A 26,188-nucleotide genomic window follows, 5' to 3' on the forward strand; every position below is an offset into this window, starting at 1 on the left:
AAGTGCTCTTATTCCTTGAAAATCCACTGTCTGACCTGGTAGATTATCCTAGCACATGTACCTTTCCTCATATATTTGTGTTTCCTGTACATGGGAATTTGCTGAGTTTAAAACCTTGCATTAAAGTTTGGAACTAAATAAAATTGTACTTCTCAGAATTAAAATATGCTTTGTTCATGCACTAGGGACAGGTCCTAATCCCACTGCCTGGAGGCCCCCTAAACAGTTCAAGCTAAACACCTGTCTCACTTATCCAGAGGGTCTAGTCCAGTACCATGGGGACTCCTCAGCTATTGGTCCGCAGTTCATGTGTTTCCACTAGTTTGGCTAGTTGTCTCTGTACTTTTTCTAATCATGGTCTATTGAGAAAAAGTACAGTTGTCTCTGTACTTTTTCCAGTTGTGGTCTCTTGCTCATAGAATCCCTCCTCTCTCTCATGGATTGGACTCCTGGCTTTTTGGAGCCTAGTGCCTATGGTGAAACACTTTATGCAGCCTTGGATGGACTTGGACATGCCTCAGCTGAATGTACCAGGCTCTGCTGACTTTTCATGGGAGACCTTGCCTTGGAGGAGGTGTAAATGGGGGTGTGTTGGGGGGGAAGGCTGGGGGTTGGAAGAGGGGAGGACAGGGGAATCTGTGGTTGGTATGTAAAATGAATAGAAAATCTCTTAATAAAATCTATGCTTTGTTTCTCTTTTCAAGAGAAATAGTAAAATAAGTAAATTCATGAAATTTTGCAGTTAGATCTTACTCCCATCAAAACAAGGAAAAACACAAGTGTGAAGAGCATCTATATTTATATCTACAACAGAAATATCTAGTACAAGTGATTTATTTTTATACAAAAACCACTTCCAATCTCAGTTCATAATTCCCTTCATTTATTTGTTCCTTCCTTTCACACTGATTTAAAACTAGATTCCCAAGCATTTGTGGAGATGAATACACTTCAGTACTTAATAAGATTACTGGAGATCTCTTGCAACTAAAATTCTAGATTTTTCAAACATTTTAATTTGTATCTTTTAAAATATATTTAATTAAAACACAATTATATCACTCCCCCCTCCCTTTTCTCCCTTCAACCTCTTCCAAGTCACCTCCCTCCAACCCCTCTTGTGTCCTCCCTCCCTCTAAAACTGATGGACTCTTTTTCTTTTATTATTGAAGTAGATAGATAGATAGATAGATAGATAGATAGATAGATAGATAGATGCACAAATACATGAATACAACTTGCTAAGCCCATTTTTGCTGCTTTGGAGTATATGATTTCAGGGCTGACCACTATACATTGGCCAACCAATCAGAAGTCTCATCGCTGGGAAGTAAGTTCTCTTGGCAGTTATCAGTTGCCTGTAGATCTTTGTCTAGAGTTGGTTTGCATCTTATTAAGATCCATAATATCGGACTCCTTACAAACTCATTCTGTTCTCTGAGAGTTCTCAATTTCCTCCAACAAGATGGTTAAGCAAAATTCATAATCTCCATGATTTTGTCATCATCAAAACGAAATAAGCATCTGTGTCGATAGAAGCGCTAACACCTGCATAGTAGTTCAGGAAGTCTTCTTTTGAAACCTGAGGAAGGAAAAAGGTGAGGGGGGAGAAAGTGTGTCAAAATATGTGAGCCACAGAACACTTCATTTTTTCCTAAGATGCTCACTATAGATGGGATTTGCAACTGGTAATAATGCAGCATTGCCTAAGTCAAGAAGAACTTTCCCCTCTGAAAATGGTTATGAAATGGGATATTTACAGTGGGCGGTCAAAGACTTACCTTCATCTCAGTCATCTACACCTCCTTCCCCAAGTCATCACTATTTATAGTAAAATAAGATCTGGGGATTTCTACCATGCTACCCAATAAGGTAGCCATTGGCCACAATGTTTAAGCTCATACTAATTAAAATGAGGTCTAATTTAATGAAAAAATCCCATTCCTTGGGGACACTAACCATACTCCCTGCTCACCAACTCTATGTGGCCAGCAACTGGAGTACTGGAAAATGCTGATGGAGAACAGCTCTGTCACTATAGCCAATCCTACAAGACAATCCTGTTCTGAACTATATACTACATACTCATAATCATTATTAATACAGTCAACCCTCTGTGTTAATGGGTTCTCTATCTATTGATTTACTCAGGTTTTATTAGAAGAATTCAGAGTAAACTGAATTATGTCTATACTGTACATGTACAAGATGCATATAGTTTTGAGCAAAATTGGTGTTTCATATAAAGGGTCTGAGCATTTAAGAATTTTATTATCTGTGGTTAGTCCTGGAATAAAAACTCTATGGATAAAAAAAAAAGAGAGGATTATACCTTAAGATGAAGATTTTTATAACATAAACAAGTAGATGATAATTGCTTTGGAGAAAGAGAGTCTAGGCCACACACATGTAGAGACAGACCTAGAGGAAGGAGCACCTTACAGGATCCTTGAGGGAGCACTCTGGAAAAGATGCATATTACCCAATAAGCAATAGCCAGGTGTGAGACAATAGCCATATAGAAGGTACTAGAAATAGCTCATCAGGCTTGCCAATAAGTACATTTTTCATAATTTCATCAACATAAGTTTTCTATGCTGGGCAATGACACTGAGAACAAAGAAAAGGAATCAGATCCTGGCTTCTCTCCCTCCGTCCTTCCTTCCATCCCTCCCTCCCCTCCCCTCCCCCTCCCCTCCTTCCTTCCCTCCTTCCCTCCTTCCCTCCCTTCCTTCCTCCTGGCCACCCTCATTCCTTGTACTAGTAATAGAGTTATTCTATCCCTGTTGGTCCTAGAAGCATAATTCCAGGCTGGAAATGCTGAGAAGTTGGTGAGCCTGCTGAGTGGGCATAGTCTGACCCTGTGGGAAGAGGAGAAAAGAAGAGTGATAGCAAATGATATATCACATCTCAATATCTCATTTTTGGCTATCAAAATAATAATTTGATGAGTAATTACATCATGCATCTTAAAAAGACTCATTACTTTCAAAATAAAATGCTGTCACCTGGAACAGAAACATCATACCAACAATGTTTGTAAATGATTTATAAACCAATAATATTTATAATGTTATAAATAATACAAAGGCACACCTTTACTGTAATGAGATCATCAATACAAATATCACACACACAGCTAGAACAAAGTTGCCACAAAATTAAACACTTGCCCTATCCCAGACTTTATACATTTCAGTTAAGTTCCACATAGTTCATTACAATAAAATGTTACATTTTTATCAAAAAAAACAGAAGCACAACCCAGGAGCCTGGATAAGCAACATGTTAGCCAATGCGAGAAAACATACTTTGAAAATAGTTTGAAACTTTACTGAAACAGTTAGACTTCTCTTTTACTGAAACAGTTCTGTTTCCAATGTTTAATTAAAAAAAATCAGAACTTGTTAAAGGCAAATTACTGAAAATGTGCCCAAATGATAAAATTTTTTTATATAAATTAAGTTATGCCTAAACTGGTAGCTCACAGAAATCTCAATTTCTGGTTACAACAGATGATTTCCCAGTTGTTTCCATTGTGACAAGTTGATATCCTCATATGCATGGAGCTTACCACTAGAAGCACACACTATTTTAAATAAAATATTTAGCATTTGCAGTATAAATAGCATCAAAATTCTTATTTACCAAGCATAATGCTGTTTTGAAATACATGTTTATTCCATTTCTACTTAAATGCTGTCAAGATAAGGTTTACATATAGGAACATCTCACTGTATAGAAAATAACTTGAGTTACAGTCTTATGATAAAATAACAACTTATTAATGGCCTCAGAAAGCTTTACAAGCTATGTGGGACCTTTTCATGACTAATATACTGATTATAATTATATGCAAATAGATACCCATAAACATATGGATATAGTCAGACACAGCCCTTGTAAGCATTGTTACATTACTAATGTTTACTTAGCTTTGTTTTTGTTTTAAGTTTAGATGAAATAAAACTAAATTTCTACTCAAACACTTTCTAAATGACTTCAATTAGTAGAGCTGAAATTCTCAGTGATTTACCACATGCACTTTGCAGCTTCAATGATGTTCTTAAGTAAATGGATTTTGAATGATATTGCTAAATGACATTTGAGACATGAATAAGTATGAAACTTGTGGAATGGTACTTTATTTCTCTGTTCCCTTGGAAACGAAGGGAATGTCCTGCCACTGGATAATACTCCACATTTCTGAAGTACTTTATCCCATCAGTGAAGAAGCATTAAGATCCAAGAGAGCCCTGGCAGGAGCAAGCGACTCTGCCATCCATCATTTTCTCTCAATCTTCAGTCCCCATTCTGTTCTGAGTCTCTCTCAGACTGCTGATTGTCATGAGTTCTGCACACAGCCTGAGCGTTTCCAAGATACCAGCCCCTGAAACCTCCTAAGCTCTAGGGTAAGATGCTCCCAGATCAATACTAGTGTCTGAATGCCACGTTATAAGGTCAGTGAATTCTATTATGAAGAATTAGGAGAAGAATTCAACATACGTGGCAAAAAAAAAAAAAAATCAGGACATTTTGAGGGGGTCTTCCTGTGGTGCACTTTACTATACTGCTAGATGTGAAATCCATATCAGAAACTCAGCTACTGTTTGTCTGGCTTATATCTCACTGTATTTTACTTCCACTACATTTGTTCTGAGGGGAAAGAAAAACTTTGGCAAACCAGGTGTGAGAATTAAACAAGAAGGCTGTGCTATTCTCAGAGAGGAAGGACTGTTTTACCACAGTCTCTCACCGCATCAACCCAGACTGCCAGAAAGAATGCTTCTCACAACCACGTTCTCAGAAGCCCTGTCAATCATTTGCTTATATATCTTTCAACAGATTCTACCCGTCATCTATTTTAGAAGAAGCCATTTGAAGCCTTAATTTGGTGAGGTATTCTGTTAGAACCAAAGAATTTAGTCAGCTCTCACCTGAGTACACAGCTTTCATAGATGTAACTTGGAGGAGTCAAACCAATGCCAAGAAAATTGTCTGTCAAACAGATCAATTATATGTCAGACCCTTAGAGTATTTGTTTTTACTTTGAGTCACAGCATTTCTAAGATTTAAAACCTTGTTGCTGTGTTCAAGAAGTCTTCATTTAAAAGCCCCTCAACATCTTGATTTTTCCCTTTGAGTCATGAGCATTTCTATGACTGAACTTTTCTCTGCTTCATCCAACAGATTTTTTTAAATTAAAATAATAATAATAATTTTCAGGAAAGCAAGCTTGTTGGCCAACTTGGAAAGTTGGAAGCTGTGTATTTTGTATTCTGTACTCAAAAGAGATTTGCATAAATCTAGAGCATATATGAGTCACAAAATGTTAATACAGTTTTATCAAACAGAAGTAGAAGAGTACCCATACACCACCTAATAATATATTGGACAATTTAATCTCTTTCCTTGATTAACTATCAGCATAACAGATTAACTGTAGGTAGAATCATGATGGTGGGGTCACTTCCTGCTTGTACTCTCATGGTCCAATGAGGCAATCTATATGGGCCAAGACAACTGAAGGGATAGGGTTACTATCTGCCTCCAAGAATAGGAGGAAATTATGCTTGCATTGTCTTGATAGACTTTCAGGAGTTATAATTCCCTTACACCATGCCATATGATGGGTTCCTGCTGTCTAGCTTGCAAGGCTGGATGAGGGATGGAGAGGGGAACTTCAGTGCTGGGGTTGTATTATTCTCTTTCTACCCCCTCTAGTCTATTAACAACTATTGGGTGTTAGCTTTGTTTAAAAGCCACTGGTTGCACCTAATTCACTGCTCCATCCACACTTCATGGTTGGAGCTCAATAAATAATTATTAATAAGATATTTTTACCTGCAAGTCACTTTACATGTTGAGTCAGTTGGCAGGCTCTGTGGAGAGCACGCACTCTTGACTTCAATGCTGATGTTAAAGTTTGAAATATAACTGTGTTTGTGCATATAAATAACACAGAGCAAATAAACTGCTACCCAGGGGTTGGAAGATCCCGCCAAGGGCAAGACAGCAGTGAAAAACTAGTCCTTCAGACTGACAGAAATTCTACTCCAGTCTGTACATAACTCAGCACATCTTGTTTCTCATTTGCACTGAGAATGGAATCCAAGGACATGGTAGCTAAGTCTCTTCCTGCTCTTACACAGGGTTATGTCATGAAAAAGACAGTGTAAACTCAGTATCAGTAAGGCTGGCTTGGTCTGAAGATTCTAATTTGGAAATGCTTATGTGCATTAGTTTTATTTCATAAAATATGCTAATTCTATCCTTTCTTCTTTCCTGAATGGGGTCCAAGTCCAGTAGGAAAGTGCTTCCTAGAAATGCTTTGACGGTTTTTCTTGTGTCTTGTATTCAGAACAAAGTGGTTACTTTTCATATTGCAAATGGAACTGTGCTTAAAATCTAGATGTTAAATAAATTGGAAAAGTGTTCAGTAAGTTGTTAGAAAATATTTTAAAATGGTTCTTTTCTCTTTCTTCCGTAACTACTAGAAAGAGTAAATTAATAAGTCATCTTTGACTGTATGTGTAAGAAATCATAGATGAGATCAGAAATAAGAGTATAGTGTTCCTTAAAAATTAGATTCTGAAGTCATAAATTAGATAAAAAAAAATAAGAGTACAGTGTTCCTTAGACATTAGGTTCTTAAGAGGTCTTATTTCTCTAAGGTAAGAAGACCTTGGTGGAATCTTGCTCCTGAATCCAGCACCTAAAGCTCTGAAAGTGAGGCAATTGAATTTGCACTGTGAGACAAGGGTTATCTGTAATGAGTGTTTTTCTGTCTTGCCAGGCAGCTCCCAAATTATGACTCGGAAACTTATTTATTATGAAAGCACAGCCTACAGTTTAGGCTTATTCCTAACTAGCCCTTATAAACTTAAAGTAACCCATTTATATTAATATACATTCTGTCATGTGGTATTACCTCTCTTCCGTCTTGTACCTCCTGTTTCCTCTCCAGGTCCAGGTCTCCTGGCATCTCCTGTGCACCTAGATCCCTCCTCTTCTTCCTCTCTCTCCCTGGAAACCTGCATACTCCTCTCGCCTAGCTCTTAACCCTTCAGCTTTTTATTACACCAACCACTGCAATACACCTTCACATAGTGTACAGATCTCTCACAACAGTTATCTGAAATCAGATCATTGTACCCTGTACCCTCATTAGACAGGAAGCAAAATATCACTGGAAGAGACAGAGCTGATAGCTGCAACCCAGGCTCTGCTCAGAATCACATGCTCATTCTGTAGCCTGCGTTAAGCAAGACATGAGTCATACCCAGAATCAACGACACAAATCTATCTAGAGCAGTAAGCTTGAAACCCACCATGCTTAGGAAATAGCAGACTTCTCCTTAACTACACTTTGCAGGGCACATGCTTAAAAATGATACTTTCCTACATATTTGTGCTTTCTATGTGATTTCTAAATATTTTCTCATTACATTTGGTATCGGTTGCCCTGCCGTCCTCTACAGAAGACTAGTTAGTAAATCCATGGAAAGCATGGCTTGTATAATTAATGGGAAGAAAGCTGACTTTCTATGATATGAAGACACGCCCAATCTCAAGATAAAAAGTCTCTTCTCCAGTTAGCCATTAAGATAAATAAATTGAGCTTCCCCAACAAGAAACAAAGCAAGATGCACTGATAAAAGAACTGATATAATTTCTCATCCTGTAACACCTATTTTAACAGGTCTTAAATTAATATCTATCCTGATCTCAACTTAAAGAAGTGTGTAAGATAAAAGGTAAATAATGGGAGTAAAATTTAAAATTACAAAGTATCTTCAGACTCTCTTTATTGAACCACCTAAATCCAGAAGATCTTGAAGACACCATCAACTAAATTCATGTCCCTAAACCAATGCACAGAGACAGCCAGAGATGGGGTTTGTAGAAAAGACTTCTGAGCAACAAAAGCCACTAGGAATTCATCTCAGCACTTCAACCAGAATTTACTCACTATGTTTTCTGTGGCCCCCAAGCACAGATCATGAAGAGTAGGAGCTGCAGCTTCAGGCTCCTTTTCTCTCATTTCTGAGGCTTCCTTTATATCTATTAGTCCCTCATGGGTTGATTCTCTCATGTCAATAGTATACAAGCAGTGATGAGTGCTGGAAGGAGGATTTGAATCATACAGCATCAAGTATCATGAAGAATCTGTTTTGGAATGTTCTATGATTTTAGTCTGGGTCATGCCCATCCTCTTTGTGTAAACAGAATTGTCTTCATGGTTGGCTGACAATAGGGAAGAATTAGATAAACACTGTACCAAAAGAAAGTTTGCTAGTTACCACAGTGAAGCTGCTCCACATAAAATAGTAGGGTCCAGCACAAGCTCACAAGTCCAGCCACAGGGAGGACTAGAGCATAGGTCTACCATTCAACAAAATGGCCTCCACTCTTACATCAGTATTTTTAAAACCAATAGAAAACAACAATCCAATCTTCATGTTCACTCTGTTTGCCAAAAGGAGGCTTCCATAGATCTGAGGAGTAAAACTCCAGATTCACTTGCAGAAATTATGAGTCTAGTATAATCTTTCTGGTCCCAAAATCGAGACTAAACCCCTTAAGATTTTACCACTATACAAATAGAGGGATTCTTACACATAGCTTAAAGGTGAAAATATATTGGCTTTCTGGACAAACAAGGTCATAGTTACAGTATTCAAAATTTCACTGATGACCAAGAGCGACATTCCAAGTTGATTGAATACCTGCATGACACAGCCACAGTGTTAGAAAATTTAGAGTTGTAACTTCAGTAATTCTTATTTTAGAGATAAGGAAACAGTGTCAGAGGAGTCAAGTCCACAGTTAATTACTTAGTGACTTTATTTCTGCTCTTATGTCAGCCCTAGAAAATATACTGTGTTGGCAAAGAAGAAGCTGTGCAATGAACATGAAATAAAATATCATTCTGAGTTTGGGGGTTGAGGTTTGATCATTTGGAGTTACGTGGCTGTCTCCATGGGTCAGGCATTCAGAGCTTCCAGGCAGTTGTCATCATGATGATGAAGTACACATCAGTGTCAATGGATGCACTCACACCTGCATAGTAGTTCATGAACTCCTCAGGGGTCACCTGTAGTGAAGTGAGAAAGAGAAAGGACACTTTGCTTCTTTTATTAGTGGAGACCTCTCTTCCACTCCTGTAAAGAAAAGGGGCATTACCACCAAGGATTGCTGTGTGTGATTACAGCTGAGGAACAGACCTAAAACAAAAGTAAAGACCAAACCAAGTTAAGGTCAGTGGTGAAAGGGGCTCAGGACAAAAATAAGCCTTGATAACATCCAAGCCACCCTGAGTGGAGGGTGAGGCATGGGTTGTGATCTTTTCTTTAAGAACTGGTAGCTGTAGGTGTTCTTTAGCTGCAGTTAATACTGTCCTTCTGGCACATGTCAGAAGCAAGCCATGTCCAATGTCAGGATAAACAGTGTCTCCCTTTTCAAGAAATGCTTTTTCCTATGGGTAAAGAAAGCAATTTCTAGTAAAATGTGTGATGTGATTTGCATGCATTTTACAGGTATGAATTGCTCATTGAAGGCTGAGAGTAAGCAAAAACATTACCAGCTGTTCCTCTCTTCCCACCCCCATCCCCAGGCTCTCCACACTGTGCATATGACTGTCTTTGGAATATCAGCAGAGGTGTCTATCCATGCCATGGTTGAGATGACTCTCTTTTTAGGAAAAAGAAAGGAAGTCTTATGAGTTAATAGCTGTTGGCCAACCTCTAAGTCAAAAGACTAACAGCATCACAAGAAAGGAAACTCATAAATAACTGGAGAATTGTTTCTAGTCTGTAACAGCTTAATATGTCTCACCAGTCTTTGGGACCATTAATATCTCTTTTATTTACTACAGGGGCTCCTTGAACAAAATTTTTTTTAAAAAAAAGCTGTAAGTTAACCAAAAATATTCACGTGACTTACAATGTCTAGCTATACTGATTCCCAAACCTCCTCCCTCTAAACCAGTGAAAGGTACCAGGAAAAAATGACACTGAACTCAGTGAATAGTAGATCTGTGGTCACCCATCTGTAAACACAAATAAGTAGCATACACATAGGAACTATTGTCTTTATGAAAGAGTTTGCCATAGATTTGTTTGTATCTACAATTCCTTATGTTTTTAAGATGTTATTAAGATGGGGAGATGGCTCAGCAATACGACCACTGGGTATTCTTTAAGAGCACCTGGGTTTAATTCCCAGAACCCAGATAAGGTTGAGCCACTTTTATGAACACATTTATTATGTCTATTAAATAAGATATTTGTAAAGCCCTTAGCACAATAGCCAGTTGATAAGTGTTCAATAAACATTGTTCATATTCATTGTCATACTAAATAATGCTGCATATATATTTTGTTAGTAATAAAAATAAGGCTTTTTAAGTATCCCAGATCTAAGTATCTCAAATATGGATTGTGCAAGCACCAATAGATTATACACTAAGTATACAAAGACTTGGGGTTACATCTCCCCAAATGTCAAACTTGGTGGTTCCTCAGTATAGCCAGTAATCTGAGTTTTCAAGGCACACACCCAATGATAATGAACAGCTAATATTCAACATTATTACAAGGTCTATGGTATTCAAGCAACATCAAATACTGTAATTACAAAAAAAAAAAAAAACCCTAAATAACCTTTTGAGAGTTTGAGAGATCAATGTGGCTGATAGAGATAAATGTCAGAAGGAGCTGAAATAGGGACGTTAAATCAGTTGAGTCACAAATGGTTACTTGGACTTGTTAGAGTCAAAGGCAGCTGACATTTCCCTGGTGACAAGGAGGAACCACCTGCAGACAGAGCCAGAAACAACAGGGACTCATGTAGAGTTGAGCTATTAGGGGAAATGGCAGTTGGCTATTTTTCTCTGACATCTTGGTAGATCAAAGGCAGCAGGACTAGAGGAAACACAGTTCTGTTATTTCTGGCCTAGACATTTGACTGCCCAACAGAAGCTGCAACTCTTTTGTATCTGTTGTCACAATTCCTCATCCTACAAGACACTACTTCAACTAACTACTTCTCCATCTCCGACTGTGAAATGTCAGGAGCAAAGAAACTTCCCCTTCCTGCCTCCTGCCCCTTGATAATAAGACAAGCCACCAGGTTTTATGGGAAAGGGAGGGGAAATTCCCTTTAGAGGGAGGAGGCATGATTCTTCTTCCCATAAGCACCGCCCTTTCCTAGTCACTGTCCTACTTATCTTTTCCAGTATGACCCAAAGGTTAAGAGGTGCTGCTGCTGCTGAGGCTGAGGGCCTCCCCTCCCCCATCACAATAACTCTCAGGTCCTCTAAGACAAAAACTGCCTCATAGTGTTTAAACAGGTAGCACAGGGCTTTTAGCCCATCTCTTCCAATATACAACATTTTGTATAGTTGAAGGCAACTAAAATGAAAATGAGTGGTTGTTTTTGCGTTGAAGTTCACTGTAATTTAAGTGTGCTAGCTAATCTCAAATTTGACTAAAGCATGAGTCAGGGTAAATTCTGCTCTCTGGGATTCCCTTTACCAACAGCTGCTTTTTCACACAGCAGAGTGTGATAGCAAATGATACTCCTAAGGAGAAGGGTAAAAGGAACCAAACATCCTGAAAAGCCTTGCACATCTGTTCCAAAGCATTTTGGTCCTGTTTAAAATGAAGCACACTTTTTATTGCAATCTAATTCATGAGAATACAGCTAGCTGTACATGGGGAGTCTAGTAATGATGAGATGGGCTGATGTTCAAAGCAACACATTTTCCATGATGAGCAATTAGCAGCTCGTGGATCCCCGACCAAGAAAGATATGTCTGTCTCAGTACATGTTTGAAAGATATATTTTTCCACTTTTAATTAACAGTTCAGATGGCCCCAAAGGAATGTTTCCTTCTATTTGTAATAGTTATGGTGTCAACATTTGAGGATTTTTAAGGCTTTGAACCTATTCCTCCTTTACAATTTCAGTGGGGGTAGATAAATTCCATCTGGATTCATCTTCTTCACTTACCAGCCCATCTTTGTCATACGGTGAATCAAAGTTGTCCAGAAATTTCCGGAAGACTTGCTCCTCTGTCCATTCCCCATTTTGGTATTTCGGATGGTGTTTAGCATTATAAACTTCGCGAAGGTCTTCAATGGTTATGACGCCATCTCCAGTTTTGTCTAACTTCCTAAAAGCTTTCATAATTACCTCTTTTCTGGCTCTGGACATTGGGGGCTAGATAAATTAAAAAATTAAAATAAACACACACACACACACAGATGAATACACATGCAAATGAGCCTCTTCTATAGCAGATGTGATTCAATATTCCCATCAGTGATGTGAAATTGCTTATGTGCCACTAAATAAGATACTTCAGAAAGTCCCTCAGCTGGTTCAATATTCTGCCCACACCCTTCTGAAATGTACTAGCAAGTTCTGAAAACAAAACCTTGAAGTAGCCAACCCAAACCATGTGAAAGTCAAACTCCTCCACAAAAAACACTGATTCATGGAGCAAGGGTTGGGAAGCATACTTACTCTTCTTAAAAAAAAAATAATAACTTATTTATAGACTCTTTGGAAGTTTCACATCATGCACCCCAATTCTATTCACCTTCTGGTCTCCCCATATCCTCCCCTCATCCCTGCAACACCTCCCCCACATAAGGAAACAAATCAAAGTAAGCAAGCAGAGGCAGGCGGATCTCTGTGAGTTCGAGGTCCTCTTGGTCTGCATAAAGAACATACTTACTCTTAATGTGAGAAGGAACTCATTGAAGTCTATCGTCCCATTTCCATCTCTGTCAAATCTCCGGAAAAGTTCTTCTGCCTCTTCTTTCTCCATGACCACAGCATAATCATTTAACCCTTTCAAAAACTCTTTGAAATCAAGGGTTCGGTTGTTGTTGTCATCCATAATCCGAAACACTCTGAAAATAACAACATGAAAAAAACACACACACACAACCACAAAGAACAACGTATAAGTGTGAAGATGCAAAAATTGAACCGCTTCCATTTGCTTTCAAATAAAATACACGAGTTTGAGATTTTTCCCTGCAGACTCACTATCGAGCTCAGAGGTTCTCAACATTTCCTACAGGCAAGCAAGCCTTTGGACACACGTTGTGCATGGACACACATACACACAGAGGAGGTGACAATTGCACTGTTTGACTCTAATTACATGACATGAACATTAGTTATCTTTTCTGTCTCCTGAACATCTAAGTGTGAAGGCTTGGCTGTCAGGTACACTGGTGCTGATGGAGGTTGGTAGTACCTGCTGAGGCTGTTGTCTACTGGAAGGAAGTCAGGTAACTGGAGTCATGCCCTTGCAAAGGATACTGCCTGCCCCTGCCTGCTTGCTTCTTTTTTGCCTCCCAGCCACCAAGAACAGGCAGCTTTACCCCTACTGCATGCACCCTGTGCTGAGGCCCTGCCCTGGCACAGGTTCAAAACAATGAAGTTCATTGATCATAGACTGAAGCTTCTGAGACTGTGAGCCAAATGGACTTTTTCTCCTCGTAAGTTCATTATCCCTGGTATCTTGTTATAATAATGAAGAGCTATTAATAGAGGTCACCCTTTCTGGAATACATGTTTGCTAATAAATCTGTAGTTTCCTCATCTTTCACTTCAACAAATGCCAATAAAAATATAGACAAGCAATTGAAGCATAGTTTTTTTTTTTATTAATCATATGAACCTTGGTAAAAATCTCTAGAAACTAATATCCAGCATAAATAAAGCTTCTAGTTCTCCACCGTATGCACACTGACCACATAAACTATATAAATGCTTCTTTGTCTAACCTCTGCTTAGAAACACGTCTGTTATAGCCAAGGAATGTAATCATTCCAAATACACAGTATCTACAACTTTTATGAAAGAGATGGTATGCCTTCTCGGTGATTTTGTGATGTTTAAGGTCTTTCTGTAAATATCATACCATGCTGTTATGATCTTACTTTTTTCTACTCTTTCTCTTCTACAGCATACACCACTTCCCATACTAAAGCCCTAAGAATTATAGTTTTGCTAGAAACCTAACAGACAGAGTTGTCATTTAGGATTTCAAAAAGATGAGCTTGACTTCTAGTTCTGCAGCAACAACAGCTATGTAAACTTGAGTATAACTGGGTCTCACTTTTTCATAAAAGTCTGCACTGTTGACCATTCATTTCTAACTATTGCTAAAATAATGTGCAATTTCTAAGTTGTGACCTACAATTTTCTCATTGCCAGTTCTGTGTAACTATGAGAGATTCAGATGGAAATGACTTAAAAGCAGATGCTGGACTGTAGGGAGGAAGTGGACCAGCAAGAAGGAGTAAAGAAACACAAGAGGACAGGAGGGAGAGAATCAATAAGAATGGAGATACAGATGTGTAAAATAACATAGTGAAACCTTTTACACTGAATGGCAATGAAAAACAGAAAAGTAAATAAAATGCCAGACACTTGTTCATTTATATCTCATATTTTATTTGAAAAACTAGAAAGAGCATTTTGGACATTGAATAAGTAAATAAGTACATCATGCAGACTTGAATATGGGCTATATGGTAGCAGAGTCCATCTCTATGTTTTTTATTTTTATAAATTTACTGTGTAGGAAACAATCTATTAATATTCATCAGCTAGATGAGTTAGTGAATAAACTTTCCTGCTACAACAAATAGGCTGATAATTTCTTTTTTAAGAGATAAATTTGAAATAAATAATATATTGCTGATACATCCTGGATTGTTCAACAAACTTCAACATCAGCAGACATTTTATAAACTGCCAAACATTGGATTAAACACTGTAATATGAAATATATAGGTGAATGAGACACTGACGCTACCCTTAGGAATTTAATCAGAGATAGAAGGACAGGAAGAGGGGGGACAATCCTCTATTCTGAGTTCTGGCAAGGAGAAGCATTTCAGATCAACAGTAGTTTGTAAAACATTCCTTGTCCATCTGTGGAAGCAAGAAGATAGTTACCAAAGGTTAAAGGAGATATAATAAATATGGACAAGTGGGTCCATGGAAGAATATGAAGAATTTTAATCTCCATAAGTTCTAAAGGGCTTAAACCTTGTTATATGTTAAAAAGTAACTGCATAGATTTCATGAGCAGAATATCAACAAGATAAAATTTTAGAGACCCTTAGAAAGAGCTGGTTGAAAGAATTAAAATACAGAAACTTGGCAGTGAATGAATCAGTGATAATGTTGGGGGGAAGAGGTTGAGAGTCTGCACATAAGCATCTGAAATGTCAATATGAGAGGAGACCTCAAAATGCTGTAGAAATCAAACTATCAGTGTGGTGAACTGATGAAGATAATTCTCAATTTTCCAACTCAAGAAATGATGAGTGTTGGTAGCTCCATTTACAGAAAGCACTAATTCAGCTTGCCTTTGGGTAGTAAAGCAACTACCCAAGATTTTCACTAGTTGATAATTAGTTATAAACTTAGAGTGTCTTTTCTGATATAAGATACAAATCAGAGCTCAAGATATGACTTTTTTTTGTCCAATGTATACAAGGGGACAGAGTAAAGATGAGCTCTCTCAGCTGTGCATAAGACAAATGGTGAATTCAGGATATCAGCCATGGAAATAGGAGCTATCTATATTTCTTGGCTAGCAGGAGTGTTTAAGGAAGAATATATACTATTGAAATTCTCCAGACTTCAGTGTCAAACATTAAAGGTGTCAAAACGATAAAAGAATCATCTTGATATAGAACTTCTGAATAAATACTTAAGACAGGATGGAAAGATGGTTCCACAAGCATTATGTTTCACAGAATGAGTGCTCTGCAGCTTGGTAGATGGCAGATACTCACTAAAGAGTGGTTTTTCAAAAGCAAGATTGGTGAGAATGCTTGTGTTTGTGGGATATATCTCCTGGGGTCTGGACTTAGAAGAACGTGGGGTGCCTGCCTTTCAATAGATCCTAAGGCAAGGGTAGAGAAAGGGCTTCCCTCTACATAAATTGAGGACAGATGAAGGGAGACCAAGGCTCCTAACAACAAGGGAGACAGAAGGCAGTTAAACAGGAAGCCCAGGGTGAGGTGATAGCAGCTCACAGTGGAAGGGCTAGTTTAGATGGAGGTGGAGTGGTCACAACAGGTAGAAATGGCGTGGGTAGCAGGAAACATCCAATTGCATGATCATTAGCAGAACACAAGTCAGGGTTCCTCAAAGGTCTGCACTGAAGACAAGGAAGTGAACCCAAGAGACTTAGAGGTTGGAACCACACACTACTGAAAGGAAGTGGCTTGTGAGAGCATGAATAGCAAGGTCTGTATATCTACATCTGAACCTGTAACAGAGCCAAGCTTAGTTTAAGAAGGCATGGAGATGCCTTGTGTATTTGTTTCTTGAGAGTTCTTTGAGGAGCTTCTCTGGGTGCCCAGTACCTGTCTGAGAGTTTGTGACGCCTCTGAGTGTGAGGTCGGATTCTCCTTACACAGACATCCTGTACTTCTTTATCAAACATCTTCTCATACCACTGAAAGGCACATTTATAAGACAGTCCTCCATGGGACCTGCAGAATTTTGTCCACACATGAGGCCACCCAAATATGTACAAGGCCAGGCTTACTGTAGACATTCATTATAATTTGTGAAAATACACAAGATCAGTTCTTAGGAGGCTCACAGTCTCCGTGGGATTTTCAGTACTCAGGTCTACTTGCACTATCAAATATCAGGGAATACAAGAAGAATCACCTGAACTAGAGAACACCGCTGGGGATGAACACTGAGTTATCACGTGGGCAGTTAGAGTGGCAAGCCAGACGTGACAGCTTGGCTGGGAGCAAAATCCAAATTCTCTTTTAGACAAGATTTCATGTAGCCAAGGCTGCTGGCCTCGACTCATTATGTAGCCAGAAATGATTCTGAACTGCTGATCCTCTTGCCTCCATCTCCCAAGTGCTGGGATAACAGGCATATGTCACCATGCCTAATTTTCCAATTCTTTTTAATCATTGCCCTACCTCCTTCTTCTACCCAAGTTTTGGGGAGAGTCTCTCTCCTTGTCTTTCCAAGTGTCTGTACTCCTAGGCATGTTTTCCTTTACCTCAATTGCCCCAGGAGCTCCCCTTCCTTGGAACCAACACATGCTTTGCTGAATTTGGGGCTAAGAACCAAACATTGTCATGAGGACTCTGAGATCAGCTCTCCCACACAATGAATTTATGGATAAGAAACTGAGTCCCTGACAGAAAATGACTTGCACAATATCATAAAGTCAGTGTAACGCTCTCCTAGACAATTCTGATCTTTCTACTTCCTTTCACTGTATCCCCAACTGTGGTAGTTTGAAGGAGAATTACTCCTATAGGCTCATATGCCTGAATTTTGAGTTCCCAGTTGGTGGAACTGGGAAAGATTAAGAGCTGTGGCCTTATTAGAGAAAACGGAGAAGACATGTCTCTATGCTTTGAGGTTTCAAAAGCTCACACCATTCCCAGTTATACCTCGCTGCTTCCTGTTTGTGGATCAGGATGTAAGCTCTTAGCTACTACTCTAATGTCATGTCTGTTTGCCTGCTGCCATGATGGTCATGGACTCTCACTGTCTGGAGCCATAAGCGCCAAATTAAATGTTTTCTTTTATGAGTTGCCTTAGTCATAGTGTTTTGTCACTGCCATAGGAAAGTAACTAAGTCACGTCCTACCTGCCAAGTCCTTTGATGCCTGCGGAGCCCCTGGCCAGGCACTGTAACCTCAGTCTTTCAATAGGATCAGTAGCTGTGGAGAGCTTCTTCTTGGATTGGATTGCCATCTCACGGTCATGGCGTGCTGTCCCTGCCATCTGAAAGGAGGATCCACAGCATGTTAATGGAATCCAGACCCCACTGCACAGCTCTGGCTGGGCAGTCAACAGAAGGAAACTTACATCTCTCTTTCGTCCAGCCTCCAGGAAATATTCTCAAAATTCCTAGAATTTACAGTTTTTAACTATGCCAAGTTTGTGCCTGGCATGTTTAAAATTTACTTACCTAGTTTCAAAAAAACACGCTTTCTTCACTCTGGACAATAAGTAAGTACGGTCATTTCCCAACATGCTTTGATATTTCTGAAGCCCTTCTCCCTCCATACAAACAAGTCCTTAATAGTGAAAGGAAAGGTGCCAGGAAAAGGTACAGAAGAAAGCTGCTAAGGTTGCTAAGTTTGAACAAATCAGAATGTATGTATATATGGAAGTGAGAGAAGCCATGTGGCATGGACCATTAGTAGGAGTTAATAGTGTATTTCTCAGTACTCATTGTTTGAACCAATTGTGTGATATATATTTGAACATTCCTTTACATTGTGTGAATGTATGTCGCTGAGATTGGTTTAATAAGGAAGCTGACTGGCCAATAGCTGGACAGGATAAGTTTAGGTAGGAGAACCAGTCTAAGGACACTGGGGGAAGAAGGGCAGAGTCAGAGGAGTTGCCAGACAGAGAGAGGGAGGAAACAGGAGATGAAAGATGAAGGAGAAGTAATGCCATGTGGCAGGATGTAGATTAAGATAAATGGGTTAATTTAAGTTGTAAGAGTTAGCTAGTAATAAGCCTGAGCTATTGGCTTAGTATTTATACTTAATATTAAGTCTCTGTGCATTTATTTTGGAGGCTGCAGTCCTGACAAAAACTCCGCTTACATTGATATATATGTATATGTATATGTATATGTATATGTATATGTATTACTCTGACTCTGCCTTTCTTCCCAGTGTCCTTAGTCTGGTTCTCCCACCTAAACAAATGCTGTCCAGCTATTGGCCAGTCAGCTTCCATATGTGAGTGTGTGTGTGTGTGTGTGTGTGTGTGTGTGTGTGTGTGTAATATTTATAATGCCCTATATCCCTTTGATCCTACATTTAATGTTCTACTCTTGAGTTTAAATGCTGAGTTCTGTTACTTTTGTCTTCACTGTGATTCTCAATATGAGTGTTAGTAATGCTTACCAGTAACTCATACATTCTCTTTAATAGGTTAATGCCCCTCAATACTGAACAAGGTTTATAGGAAAGAAAAAAAACAGTTTTCTCTCTCTCTCTCTCTCTCTCTCTCTCTCTCTCTCTCTCTCTCTCTCCCTTCTATCACAAACACACACACACACACACACACACACACACACACACACACACACACACAAACACACCCCTATATTGTTCTCCTAGATCTTCTTTTCTGTAAGAAATATTCAGGAATAAGAGAAGGTGACCTGGGTAGTCCAGACTTGGGTTCTCAGATCTCTTATTTCAGTGGGAAGAGCCCAAGACAAAAAAGCCTACAAACCTGGGCCTTGGTCTTACCTCTCCAAACCCATCCCTGGTGAATATGAGTTTGAGCTCAAAGCTCCATTATCTACTACCTATGATAATAGAGATGTAGACGAGACAGTAGACAGGAGAGACGAGAACTCATGGTACGAGGATCTGCTCAGCACCTGGTGAGGGGCTTCATACTGCGTCATGAGAGCATCCCATGCTGTAGCAGAACAAGCATGTCAGCCCCAAGCCCCCTTCTCTTTTGGTAAAGCCACACTGTAGCCATCCTGGAGGCCCCACCCTGTGGACTTCTTTTAACTTTGATTATATCACAAACCTCCCACTGGAAAGTGTCGTTGACTTATAAACTTTGGAATTGAGTGTCTAACACATGAATTCGGGAGCATACATTAAAACCACAGCAGGAAACTAAGAATGGACTGGTAAAATGACTTTCCTATAAGTTCCGACAAACAACAGACACTGGGCTTTTGAGTCCCAGCAGATTCTTTCTCCTCTACCATACGTAACAACATGTAAGGAGGTCAAAGTGTAATTTGCTGGCACTTCCTTATGCAAAATCAAAATAGACTTTGACCAGACACTGGGAATCTAGACTGCAACCACTTCTGCCTTCTGAACCCGATTCTACTAGGGTGATGTAGGCTGATATTTCTGGATATTGTAGGGTGAAAGGACCAGCCAAAGAAACCCACTCTGGCCCTGAAACCCAACCCAGTGAAAGAAACACTTTAGCCCTGAAACCAGAGCCAAATAAACACACTTTGGCCCTGGAACCAGATCCGGTGAAAGAAATATGCCTTGGCCCTAAAAGTAGAGCCCAAAGCTAAAAAGGGCCAGTGAAAGAAACACACTTTAGCCCTGAAACCAGAGCCAGCTCTGCCTCTGACCTACTAAACCAACCAATCCCTGATCAGGAAAACCAACCACTCCCTGTGCAGAAAATCTTCTCCCTGGGAAAAAACTCCACCCCTCAGAAGCCCTATATAAGCCCCTCTGCCTGGCCAGTTGTCAGCTGTCATTTTCTACCCCCACAGAGGCAGCCACTCTCCTGGATTCCTCCTTCCCTAATAAATCTCTTTCTTAAAAGAAAGATCTTCCCTCAGTGAGGAGCAGTCTCTGCTGGGAATCTCCCTTGGGAGCAGAGGAGAGCAGAAGGAGAAATGGATACTTCTGCTGGGAAGCTCCCTTAAGGGGGAGGGAGCCAGAGCAGAAGTTACTTTTCCCGGGAGCTGCCCAGCAGATTGTTATACTTCTGCAGAGGTTTCCCCTTTAGGGGATTGAAGCAGAAGAAGTAACACCTTAGGCCAGAGCTAAAAAGAAAGGAATGCCTCTGCTGGGAAATTCCTGTAGGGGAGCAGAGCAGCAGAAGAAAGATATCTCTACTGGGAAGCCACCTTGGAGGGAAGGGCAGAGCAGAGCTCAGCTGTAAGGTGCTCTGTCAGAGAGAAGCAGGATTGCTACATGCTGCAGGGAGACCACCCCCCACCATACCCCAGTTTCAGGTATAGCCTGATTTCCCAACAAGTCAGGATACCTATCTCCTCACAGCTGCAGGTCTCCAGGATACCTCCCTTCACAGCTGTAGGGATAGCCTGAGTTTCCAACAAGTCAGGATACCTGTCTTCCCACAGCTGCAGGTATTCAGGATACTTCCCTTCACAGCTGTAGGGATAGCCTGACTTCCTAACAAGTCAGGATACCTTTCCCTCCAGAGCTGTAACACTTGCAGATATGACTTGATAAATTCGGGGTGGGGGAATTACAGCTAAGCATGATACAGGAAATGCTCACGTTAACCGTCATTTTTCATCATTTAGTCACTTGATCCATCAACAAACAGCCAATATTAACTATGACCTCTTCAAAGCTAGGAGTGGGAGGGGTAACTTGGAGAATCAAGATCTTGAATGGCATAGAATCTTAAACTGAATTCTGAAGCCTCTTATTAAAGCAGAACAGGAAAAATAAAGTTTGAAAGATGTGGGGTTTGAGAAGAAGGCAGGGGAGAATAGTATTTCCAATAAAGAAGGGCAAGACATACTCAGAGCTCTGAGGTTTGAATAACACATCCAGCCTCAGATTCCAAATATAATGTCATGATTTTACTGACATCACAACCCCGGTTAAAGTGTGTCTGACTCTTTGGTCACAACAGTATAAACTGTCAGGTTTAACTCAGTTTATAAGAAGGCACTCCTTCCCAACGCTGTGACCACAGCGCCACCAGGTGTTGGCTCTTCATATGTACAGTTCCCTTGTCAGAGGCACAGTTCAGTCCATTCCCTCAACAAAACCTCTGCCCAGTTTGCTAGGTTTGGGGGTACAGGGGTCACAGACAGCCTTCAAAGCCTGGAATCTCCCTCTAGTCCTGCTACTGAGCTACATACAGTTCACCCCAACAGGAAGAGCACAGGTATCACAGCTTCAGCATGGGGACTTTCTGAGACACCAGAGAGGAAATGATACCTACATTTTACTCATAATAGAAGACTATATATATACACACACATATATATGTGTGTGTGTGTGTGTGTGTGTGTGTGTGTGTGTGTGTGTGTGTGTGTATACTAGGACTGTGAATGTGCAGCAAGTAAGGACTATATATTTTAGATGGCTGATATACCACATGCTTTGGCCAAAGCAAAAAAGCAAATAGCCAAAGTAGAGAAACACACTATTTTTATGTTTATGTTTTTACTTTTATTACATTTGCGTGAGTGTGTCTATGTACATGTATGTCACATGTGTGAGGGTACACAAGGATGACAGAAGAGAGAGATGGATGCCCTGAAGCTGGTTACAGGCAGGTGTGAGCTGCCTGACATGATGTTGAGATTTGAACTTGAGTCTTCTGGAAGTGCTGCATTAAAGCCTTAACTCCTGAACCATGGAAGACTGGTGGAGATTGGAAGGGGGTGCTAGAAGGGGAAATATGAAGAAGGATAAAACCAAAAGGACAGCTAAGTGACATTACAAAGTGCTTCGAACACGGGTGTGGGATGAAGGCAGAGGATGGTGGGTATAAAAAGAAAAGAAAAGTGATATAAGAGAACACTGAGGGTACAGCGTGGAGAAGTCACAGAAGATGGGACACGCGGCCAGGATGAGCCTGTTGTGTCCAATGTGATGCCTGGACCCTGTGGACAGCGACAGATCCATCTAAAATGCCAAGTGACTGAACTTGAGGTTTGAGGGGAGAGGAGGACTAGGGCTCTATATCCAGAGCTGTTGGCTGCCTCTGCCTTTCTTCACCCTCACCCACCCACACCCACAATGGCAGGTGAAGGGACATTCCAGAGCAGCAGAAGGCGGGGACTTGGAGATTTGAGGCAGCAGATGAGTGGAGCAGTCCCCCTCTCAAAGGAGACTCATGGCACTGGTCCTGTGCAGGCTGTCTCCTTCCACTGCTCTCTTGTACAGCTGACTACCACTGTCAGAATTCTCAGTCCGGATTTCCAACATTCCTGTCAGATGGGATGTGAAAATGCACAGAGATCTGCTTCTGAGAGCATTTCTTAAAGATTCTGTTTAGACTGGCCCTTAGGAAAAGAGATTCACGCAGGCCACGACCTACACTTCGGCTTCTACACTTCATTGGTTGTGTGTAGTGCTACCTTGTGGCAGAAAATTGAATTACTCTACCCTCCTTCCTTCCCTTGTCCCCTCCCTCCCTCTCTCTGTTCCTCTCTTCCTCTCTCCCTCCCTCTTTCCCCCACTACATAGTCAGCCTGTAAACACAAAAGTAATCCCAATCATCAGACATCTCTAGTACATTGACCCACACATCCTAAAACATCATTTTTTTCCATATCCAGGTTATTATTATTTTTTTTTTCTTTTGTGGTTTTTCGAGACAGGGTTTCTCTGTGTAGTTTTGGAGCCTGTCCTGGAACTCACTGTCTAGCCCAGACTGGCCTTGAACTCACAGAGATCCACTTGCCTATGCCTCCCGAGTGCTGAGATTAAAGGCATGTGCCACCATTTCCCAGCTCCAGGTTATTATTAAGTCCAAAGAAATGTCTTACTGCATCCTCAAAAATGAAACCCTGCCCTTGGTTTCCCTGACAAATAGTTAAGGGAACTGGAACAACTTTGGCTTGCTCAAATAAAGCCACAAGAAAGGAGTCAGTCTGGGAAGATGCAGAGGGGAGAGGACAGAATTGTACAATGGAAGGCAGGGCAAAGGATGTGCAGCAAATATGCGCCAAGGTAGGAGATGCCTCCTTTCCTGGCTGGCAGGGATGTGCACCACAGTGACTAATTAGGTCTCATTTGGTTTCTGCCAGTCTTCCTTTACCCCCTAGTGCTTGTTATGCTGAGTCACAGGGAAACTTGTACTGCAAGAAAACTATCCTACTGGGTGGCAGTCGCATGAGCCCAGCCCCTAAGAACAGCAAGTGCTAGCAAAGCTGTACTGATTTTCCCAAAGGTTGTTCCCTCCTTTTAGTGTTGTCAAGCCTATCCCCACTGCTATACCAAGAAATAGTTTTGTTTTTTTGTTTTTTACCTTAAGTGCCAATTTAGACATTTCTGTAATTGTTAAGTGTCCACACCATCGAATTAAACTTTTTCAAAAAAAAAAAAAAAAAGACATAGTATTTCTGTAATAGTTCCTGTAGTTTTAAAACATTGTTCAGCATGAAAAGAATAGAGAGGAAAAGCAATCTACAGAGCATGGGGCTGCCGATTAAAGTGGAAGAGCTTGAAGCAATTCTGAGGAGGAAAGCATGCTTACCTTCCCTCCAGTTCCCCTCCTGCCTCTGTTACCTCAGACTTCATCCGGAGGAGCATGGCCATACTTTAGGTTGCCTTCACAACCATTTTCAGTAAAAAAAAAAAAAATGTTTAGCTTTCTGATTCCAGAAGCAAAGTTCAGTCATTCTGATGGGGTCTGTGGTTTAGTATTGCACCTAAATGGCTCAAGCTAACATCAGAGACAACAGTTTAGAGGCAGCTCTTCTTATGGCTGACTAGGCTCAATGCTTGATCTAAATCCTACTCTATAGAGTACACTATATGCTACTGGTCTCTCGTCCCCATTTCCTAACCCCTCCTCCTCCCTTTAACAAAAATAATTTATAAAGAAAAGAAATCTATTCCCTAGAGTTGTAGGGGATGAAGTCCACCACCAAGAGACTGCAGTTTAGTTACTGGTAAGAACACCTCTTTCCTATCAGTGCGGTGCTATGAGCTCAATGTTCTTCAGAAGCCTGTTCTTTATTTTTTCTATTAATGCTACAATGAAATTAAGTACTAATCCCCATGTTTGTGATGGGACATATTTCCTAAGTATCATTGTTTTAGTTAGGGATTGTACTGCTGTGAGAAAATACCATGGTCAATGCAATAGGAAGAAAGGTTTTTTGTTTTGTTTTTTGTTTTTTGTTTTCATCTTACAGTCCATCACTGAGAGAATTCAGGGCAAGAACTCACATAAGGCAGGAACATGGAGGCAGGTGCTGATACAGAGGCCAAGGATGTGTGCTGTTTACTGGCTTGCTCCTCATGGCTTGCTCAACCTACTTCATTATAGCACCTAGGAACACCAGCCCAAGGTACTACCCACAGTAATCTGGTCCCTCCTACATCAACCATCAATCAAGAAAGTGCACCAAAGGCTTTCTCACAGGCCAATCAAGTGAGTGCATTTTCTCAACTGAAGTTCCTTGTCTAAAAGGACTCTAACTTGTGTTAGCTTGACACAAAATTAGCCAGCACAATCATCATTATAAAATACTTCATTTTATTGATTTTTTTTTATTCATTCAACTAGTCTTAGGACTCCTAATTCAAGGAGAGGGAACAATGTTTAAGGAGCCCATAGAGCCTGGAGCACAAAGTGTAAAACATTCAATTTCGAGACCACAGAATGTTGATCCTACATTTATTTGTCCAACTCTGATAATGAATATCACCTTAAATGTTGTGTCATGGCACCTACTTTGTCTCATCATGCATTTAATATGCTTATTAAATATTTATTCTGTGCTAGACCATAGCAATGCATGAAGTGTCCAATGTTTGACCTTTACAATCTTAGGGAAGGTTTTAATTCTTCAGTTTGAACTACAGCTGGTTTTGGAGAAACTGGGAACTGATTCAAAGTCATGCCAATCCTTTTCTCTCATATATTGTACTTCCAATTGGTGGCCTTTGTAACAATTTCTAGCCATTGAGACCCAAATAAGAATATGGAAGACTCTGGAATATATCATCTATCTGTTTTGCCTTACCTCTGTCTTGAGTTAGAAAATGATGTCTGACTATGGCAGCCTCTACATATTCCTGAGGGAAGGGACTATAAAGGGACTATAAAGCTCAAACATCTTAGAAGACGAACATAATAGAGCTTCTAACAGATGTCAACAACAACTGCCTCAACACAACTGCCATGTGATTTGTGTTGTTTGTTTATCCCACTGATGGTCAGATCTTCTGATATTTGCACCTAAAAGATTCTTCTTTGACATAACTTTCAAATACTTCTTCCTGCAGTAACCTTATTTGAATTGATTCTAGATATTGACCTTGATCTGAGTGAAGCAACTATACAGACTATGAGGATAAACTTCTATCTGTTAGAATTAGGTGGCAGTGGAGGATGGGGAGGGTCCCATTATAAACTTCTCTCAATAAATTTACTTGTTAGATGTCAGCCTCTTTGGAATTTCTGACTTGAGATATAGAGAGAAATCTGCTCAGTGTGCCACTCAAGGGCTCCTGTGACTTACACATGCAGTGAAAATTCAGACTTAGCCGAACACAGAGGTTACCTTGAGATCTTGTCACACTGAGCTCCTTAGGGACTGCCAGGTGATGTTTAGGAGGTATGAGGGGAGCACTCTCATTGCTGTACTTCCTCCATCTGACTCTCCTCCTGACTGGATTGTGTCTCTGGTGTT

The 26,188-nt window shown here is 40.2% G+C and overlaps 1 protein-coding gene across 1 annotated transcript in view; it reads right to left on the minus strand.

Moving 5' to 3' along the window:
• Window positions 1–3,033: 3,033 nt before the first annotated feature.
• Capsl (calcyphosine like) overlaps window positions 3,034–26,188 on the minus strand; it is a 30,991-nt gene continuing 7,836 nt past the window's right edge. The window contains exons 2-5 of the mRNA XM_028895074.2: window positions 17,678–17,814; window positions 12,746–12,923; window positions 12,016–12,225; window positions 3,034–9,097 (exon numbers count right to left, since the gene is read on the minus strand). Coding sequence (XP_028750907.1) covers window positions 8,996–9,097; window positions 12,016–12,225; window positions 12,746–12,923; window positions 17,678–17,814 — 627 coding nt within the window. The 3' untranslated portion in view covers window positions 3,034–8,995. The remainder of the gene's footprint in view (window positions 9,098–12,015; window positions 12,226–12,745; window positions 12,924–17,677; window positions 17,815–26,188) is intronic.

Source organism: Peromyscus leucopus, chromosome 11, assembly GCF_004664715.2.
Source record: "Peromyscus leucopus breed LL Stock chromosome 11, UCI_PerLeu_2.1, whole genome shotgun sequence".
Lineage (NCBI taxonomy): Eukaryota > Metazoa > Chordata > Mammalia > Rodentia > Cricetidae > Peromyscus > Peromyscus leucopus.